The sequence below is a fragment of the Notolepis coatsorum genome (genome assembly GCF_963971535.1).
Source record: "Notolepis coatsorum genome assembly, chromosome: 5".
Lineage (NCBI taxonomy): Eukaryota > Metazoa > Chordata > Actinopteri > Aulopiformes > Paralepididae > Notolepis > Notolepis coatsorum.
Window position 1 is genome coordinate 39,945,560 of NC_140169.1, and position 7,500 is coordinate 39,953,059.

The window sequence follows — 7,500 nt, forward strand, 5'->3', positions numbered from 1 at the left end:
GGAGCTCAGAGGACCAGTCCAGACCAGCAACAGTATGTTTAACTGGAGAGGAGCTCAGAGGACCAGTCCAGACCAGCAACAGTATGTTTGACTGGAGAGGAGCTCAGAGGAGACCAGCAACAGTATGAACGGAAAGAAAATGTACGGAAAGTATTACTATCCGTTGGTTTATTTTTAAATTAGAACCTAACGTCAACTCTGTCTGTCCAACAAATTGATACTCCCCGTTGAAAATGAATTAAAAACAGACCTGGACGGACAGACACAGTGGATCAATGTAGCCGCATAATCTTCACGATCAAAGTAAGCGCTCTACAGATATTGAGCGTCAGTTTGTAAGATGTCCAGTGTCAACAGTAATACCAGTGTTGTCATGTCAAATCGCCGTGGCAACGCTAGGTAGGGTCAGGTTCTTACCGCGGCGCTGGAGGGTTCTTCAGTCAGAGGGGCCTCTGTGTCGGTGGAGGGGCCCAGCGCTGGGTCACTACTGCTCCTCACCAACAGGGGGGTGTCTGGGGAAGCAAAGAAGACACATGCTAAACAGAGTAACTACTGCCTACAACAGAGTGCATACTGCCTACAACAGAGTACATACTGCCTACAACAGAGTACATACTGCCTACAACAGAGTGCATACTGCCTACAACAGAGTACATACTGCCTACAACAGAGTGCATACTGCCTACAACAGAGTACATACTGCCTACAACAGATACATACTGCCTACAACAGAGTGCATACTGCCTACAACAGAGTACATACTGCCTACAACAGAGTGCATACTGTATACAGCAGAGTACATACTGCCTACAACAGAGTACATACTGTATACAGCAGAGTACATACTGCCTACAACAGAGTGCATACTGCCTACAACAGAGTACATACTGCCTACAACAGAGTGCATACTGCCTACAACAGAGTGCATACTGTATACAGCAGAGTACATACTGCCTACAACAGAGTACATACTGTATACAGCAGAGTACATACTGCCTACAACAGAGTACATACTGTCTACAACAGAGTACATACTGTATACAGCAGAGTACATACTGCCTACAACAGAGTACATACTGCCTACAACAGAGTACATACTGCCTACAGCAGAGTACATACTGCCTACAACAGAGTACATACTGTCTACAACAGAGTACATACTGTATACAGCAGAGTACATACTGCCTACAACAGAGTACATACTGCCTACAACAGAGTACATACTGCCTACAACAGAGTACATACTGCCTACAGCAGAGTACATACTGCCTACAACAGAGTACATACTGTCTACAACAGAGTACATACTGCCTACAGCAGAGTACATACTGCCTACAACAGAGTACATACTGTCTACAACAGAGTACATACTGTATACAACAGAGTACATACTGCCTACAACAGAGTACATACTGCCTACAACAGAGTACATACTGCCTACAGCAGAGTACATACTGCCTACAACAGAGTACATACTGCCTACAACAGAGTACATACTGCCTACAACAGAGTACATACTGCCTACAACAGAGTACATACTGCCTACAGCAGAGTACATACTGCCTACAGCAGAGTACATACTGCCTACAGCAGAGTACATACTGTCTACAACAGAGTACATACTGCCTACAACAGAGTACATACTGCCTACAACAGAGTACATACTGTCTACAACAGAGTACATACTGCCTACAACAGAGTACATACTGCCTACAGCAGAGTACATACTGCCTACAACAGAGTACATACTGTCTACAACAGAGTACATACTGTCTACAACAGAGTACATACTACCTACAACAGATACATACTGTCTACAGCAGAGTACATACTGCCTACAACAGAGTACATACTGTATACAGCAGAGTACATACTGCCTACAACAGAGTACATACTGCCTACAACAGAGTACATACTGCCTACAGCAGAGTACATACTGCCTACAACAGAGTACATACTGTCTACAACAGAGTACATACTGTCTACAACAGAGTACATACTGCCTACAGCAGAGTACATACTGCCTACAACAGAGTACATACTGTCTACAACAGAGTACATACTGTATACAACAGAGTACATACTGCCTACAACAGAGTACATACTGCCTACAACAGAGTACATACTGCCTACAGCAGAGTACATACTGCCTACAACAGAGTACATACTGCCTACAACAGAGTACATACTGCCTACAACAGAGTACATACTGCCTACAGCAGAGTACATACTGCCTACAACAGAGTACATACTGTCTACAACAGAGTACATACTGTCTACAACAGAGTACATACTGCCTACAACAGAGTACATACTGTATACAGCAGAGTACATACTGCCTACAACAGAGTACATACTGCCTACAACAGAGTACATACTGGCCTACAGCAGAGTACATACTGCCTACAACAGAGTACATACTGCCTACAACAGAGTACATACTGCCTACAACAGAGTACATACTGCCTACAACAGAGTACATACTGTATACAACAGAGTACATACTGCCTACAACAGAGTACATACTGCCTACAGCAGAGTACATACTGCCTACAACAGAGTACATACTGCCTACAACAGAGTACATACTGCCTACAGCAGAGTACATACTGCCTACAACAGAGTACATACTGTCTACAGCAGAGTACATACTGCCTACAACAGAGTACATACTGTATACAGCAGAGTACATACTGCCTACAACAAAGTACATACTGCATACAACAGAGTACATACTGCCTACAGCAGAGTACATACTGCCTACAACAGAGTACATACTGCATACAACAGAGTACATACTGCCTACAGCAGAGTACATGCTGCCTACAACAGAGTACATACGGCATACCGTTGGATAGAAAATAAAAATTTTAAATTGCCAAATCACAAAAAATCTGATTACACTGTGGTCAGTGCATACAACTACCATACATGTATATGGTCAGTACATATAACTATTCTACATATATGTGGTCAGTGCATAAAACTACCCTACATGTATCTAGCCAGTACATAAAACTACCCTGCATGTATCTGGCCAGTACATAAAACTACCCTACATGTATCTGGCCAGTACATAAAACTACCCTACATGTATCTGGCCAGTACATAGAACTATCATAAAGGTATGTGGCCAGTGCAAGCCTACATGGCTTTGGTCTGAAATGACCTGTTTGTCTGTGGCTTGGTAAGTCATATTGTGAATCACATGCATTTACCATTTCCTTGAAACTGGCTTTTCCAACAGTATGGATATAACCCATCTGTTTGCCAATGTACCTAGTACTGTATTTATGTCTTATGTATTCAATGTCTTAATCATTTAAACAGATCTTTATTTTCCTTATCTTTATTTTATGTTTGTATCTGTTTTGATATGCCTGTAATCGCAACCACACTGTAAATGAGGGACACCTCGGCTCAATGCCTTATTTTGGGAATAAAATAAAGGTTTGACAATATTAAATGAAGGGAAATGCTGGGTGATACAGGGTTTATACATCGTACTAGTGAAATGATTGCCGTCTACATCATGCATATGACCTCACAGCTGCTGAAATCAGGATGGTTGTCACACATTCTAATAATAGTCATGTTGGTAGAGTTCTACTATAGTTGTTAAGCTGTCACAGTGGAGAAGTAAATGACATATTATTTATATATTATATTTGCTGGTTGCTTGACAAGCCTGCAAAAACAAAATCAAAGGCATGTCTCCTTTGAATGTCAACTCTAATGGAAGTTCGAATTCAAGAGAAGTCAATCACAGACAAATATTGTAGTTATGTATTCATATTATGTCTCTACATATCCCTCTGAGTCAAAGACACACATAGTCATGACCCCCCAGCAGTGTTGGCCATTTGCAGCACCCCTGGAGTAGGTGGGGGGTTCCGTCGCCGTGCCTTGCTCAAAGACACTTTGAAGGGGACGTGGCAGGTAGACTGGCTGTGGCAGGATTCAAACATGTGACCTTGCCGTTACAGGACGGTCTCTCTAACCGCCAAGCCATGCTGTCTCTGACACAAAGAATTTAGTTTTGGTCTGATGTGCAGGTTGGAGTTTAGTCACTTATAATACTGTGGATTTCCCCAGACTCGGCAGAGCCTGAGGTGTGGCCAGCAGCAGCAATGTCCCCCATACCTACTCAACTCCACGCATCAGGTAAAAACAATACATGTAAACTAAACTAAATGCAATACCATGTGGGGAATGTTTGTCTAGAGGTGACTATTTGACGGCATCACAGATTCTACAGTTAACATATTGACAACTAAAATGAGACGTTCTATCATTAGCCATTGATTACGTTGTTTATACTTTGAGCTGAATTGTGAACTGAGCCAAAGCCTGTTCTTATAACTACTGCACGCCTACAGGGTCACTGACATACTGTATCTACAGGCCATATCTACACCGTATTCACTTAACCGCCATATTGGTGGAGTTTGATTCAGTGATGGGGGTAGAGCCGGGTGCCTGAAACGTCACTTCAAGAACCACAACAATGTAAACGACAGGCAGAATACACTGTCACGGGTGCAAGCTGGTGATTAGACCCGACACCAAGACAGACAGTGAGGGGACACAGTCAGAGACAAGACACCAAGACAGACAGTGAGGGGACACAGTCAGAGACAAGACACCAAGACAGACAGTGAGGGGACACAGTCAGAGACAAGACACCAAGACACACAGTGAGGGGACACAGTCAGAGACAAGACACCAAGACAGACAGTGAGGGGACACAGTCAGAGACAAGACACCAAGACAGACAGTGAGGGGACACAGTCAGAGACAAGACACCAAGACAGACAGTGAGGGGACACAGTCAGAGACAAGACACCAAGACACACAGTGAGGGGACACAGTCAGAGACAAGACACCAAGACACACAGTGAGGGGACACAGTCAGAGACAAGACACCAAGACAGACAGTGAGGGGACACAGTCAGAGACAAGACACCAAGACAGACAGTGAGGGGACACAGTCAGAGACAAGACACCAAGACACACAGTGAGGGGACACAGTCAGAGACACCAAGACACACAGTGATGGGACACAGTCAGAGACACCAAGACACACAGTGAGGGGACACAGTCAGAGACAAGACACCAAGACAGACAGTGAGGGGACACAGTCAGAGGCAAGACACCAAGACAGACAGTGAGGGGACACAGTCAGAGACAAGACACCAAGACAGACAGTGAGGGGACACAGTCAGAGACAAGACACCAAGACAGACAGTGAGGGGACACAGTCAGAGACACCAAGACAGACAGTGAGGGGACACAGTCAGAGACAAGACACCAAGACACACAGTGAGGGGACACAGTCAGAGACACCAAGACAGACAGTGAGGGGACACAGTCAGAGACAAGACACCAAGACAGACAGTGAGGGGACACAGTCAGAGACACCAAGACAGACAGTGAGGGGACACAGTCAGAGACAAGACACCAAGACACACAGTGAGGGGACACAGTCAGAGACAAGACACCAAGACAGACAGTGAGGGGACACAGTCAGAGACACCAAGACACACAGTGAGGGGACACAGTCAGAGGCAAGACACCAAGACAGACAGTGAGGGGACACAGTCAGAGACAAGACACCAAGACACACAGTGAGGGGACACAGTCAGAGACAAGACACCAAGACAGACAGTGAGGGGACACAGTCAGAGACAAGACACCAAGACAGACAGTGAGGGGACACAGTCAGAGACAAGACACCAAGACACACAGTGAGGGGACACAGTCAGAGGCAAGACACCAAGACAGACAGTGAGGGGACACAGTCAGAGACAAGACACCAAGACACACAGTGAGGGGACACAGTCAGAGACAAGACACCAAGACAGACAGTGAGGGGACACAGTCAGAGACAAGACACCAAGACAGACAGTGAGGGGACACAGTCAGAGACACCAAGACAGACAGTGAGGGGACACAGTCAGAGACACCAAGACACACAGTGAGGGGACACAGTCAGAGACAAGACACCAAGACACACAGTGAGGGGACACAGTCAGAGACAAGACACCAAGACACACAGTGAGGGGACACAGTCAGAGACAAGACACCAAGACACACAGTGAGGGGACACAGTCAGAGACAAGACACCAAGACAGACTGTGAGGGGACACAGTCAGAGACAAGACACCAAGACACACAGTGAGGGGACACAGTCAGAGACAAGACACCAAGACACACAGTGAGGGGACACAGTCAGAGACAAGACACCAAGACAGACAGTGAGGGGACACAGTCAGAGACAAGACACCAAGACAGACTGTGAGGGGACACAGTCAGAGACAAGACACCAAGACACACAGTGAGGGGACACAGTCAGAGACAAGACACCAAGACAGACTGTGAGGGGAACCAGGCCGGAGCAGAGACAAAGAAACCGAGCGACAACGTAGGGCTGGGCGATATGGCCAAAAACGTTATTGCGATACAATTATAAAATTATTTTCATATAACTCGATATAGATAATTATCGTCGATATAATGTCTGTCAAGTTTAATTAACTTATTATGCCCGGCGCCGATGGACGGGCTATTAATAGACTTGTTTTTCTGCTGCGAATGTCTCGAGTTGATGCAGTCATCAGTCCGCGCACGTTAGCAGTTAGCTAACCAGAGCGAGCAGTGTATCCCATGAAAATGTACTAGTAAATATCCCTAAAATACTCTGTTCCGCCCCAATACATTGCAACGACGTCCACCGTATACCACACACTACTATAACCGTGGCATCAGAATTCACACCACACACATACTCGGCGCGTAAATATATAAAATAGCGCCGTGCAAGCTAATTATCATAGCCAGCCTTGAGTCCTAAACCAAAACAGTAGCGCATCTGGAGCTGTGGTGCGTAAGCACGTCATCACGTAACGTTGGTTGTTGTTAGTGAGTGTGTTGAGCCGAGGCTGAGCGGAGCCAAACTTGGAAAATCGATATATCGAAACTTTGCGACCACGTTTCATGTTTATTTCGAGGAAATAATTTATCACGATATTTATCGTTATCGTTTTATCGCCCAGCCCTACGACAAAGAGAGAGTGAGATAGATACAGAGGGAGAAAGTGAGAGAGAGACAGAGAGACAACTAGAAAGAGCGTGAGAGACAGAGACAAAGATAGAGTGAAAGAGAGATACATAGGCAAAGAGAGTGAGAGAGTGACAAATAGAGTGTGGGAGAGAGAGACAGAGATATAAAGAGATAGTGAGAGACAGAGAGACAAAGAGTGTGAGAGAGACAGAAAGACAAATAGAGTGAGAGAGAGACAGAGAGGCAAAGAGGGTGAGAGAGACAGAGGCCCATGTTAGACTAGTGTTTTTGTGGTCGTTTTTTGAATACGTTTGAATACGTTTCATGTCCCTTTTACACAGAAATGCGTTTTTTGGCGTTTTTTGGTGGATACGTTGTGGCCCCTACTGAAACGCTAAATTGTGTTTTCCGTTTTTGAGCAGCGCCAAAACTCGCCA

The 7,500-nt window shown here is 45.2% G+C and overlaps 1 protein-coding gene across 1 annotated transcript in view; it reads right to left on the reverse strand.

Moving 5' to 3' along the window:
• The window catches only part of pard3bb (par-3 family cell polarity regulator beta b), a 617,911-nt gene that overhangs the window by 372,784 nt on the left and 237,627 nt on the right, over nucleotides 1-7,500 (reverse strand). The window contains exon 4 of the mRNA XM_084314067.1: nucleotides 418-512. Within this exon, the coding sequence (XP_084170193.1) occupies nucleotides 418-512 (95 nt within the window). The remainder of the gene's footprint in view (nucleotides 1-417; nucleotides 513-7,500) is intronic.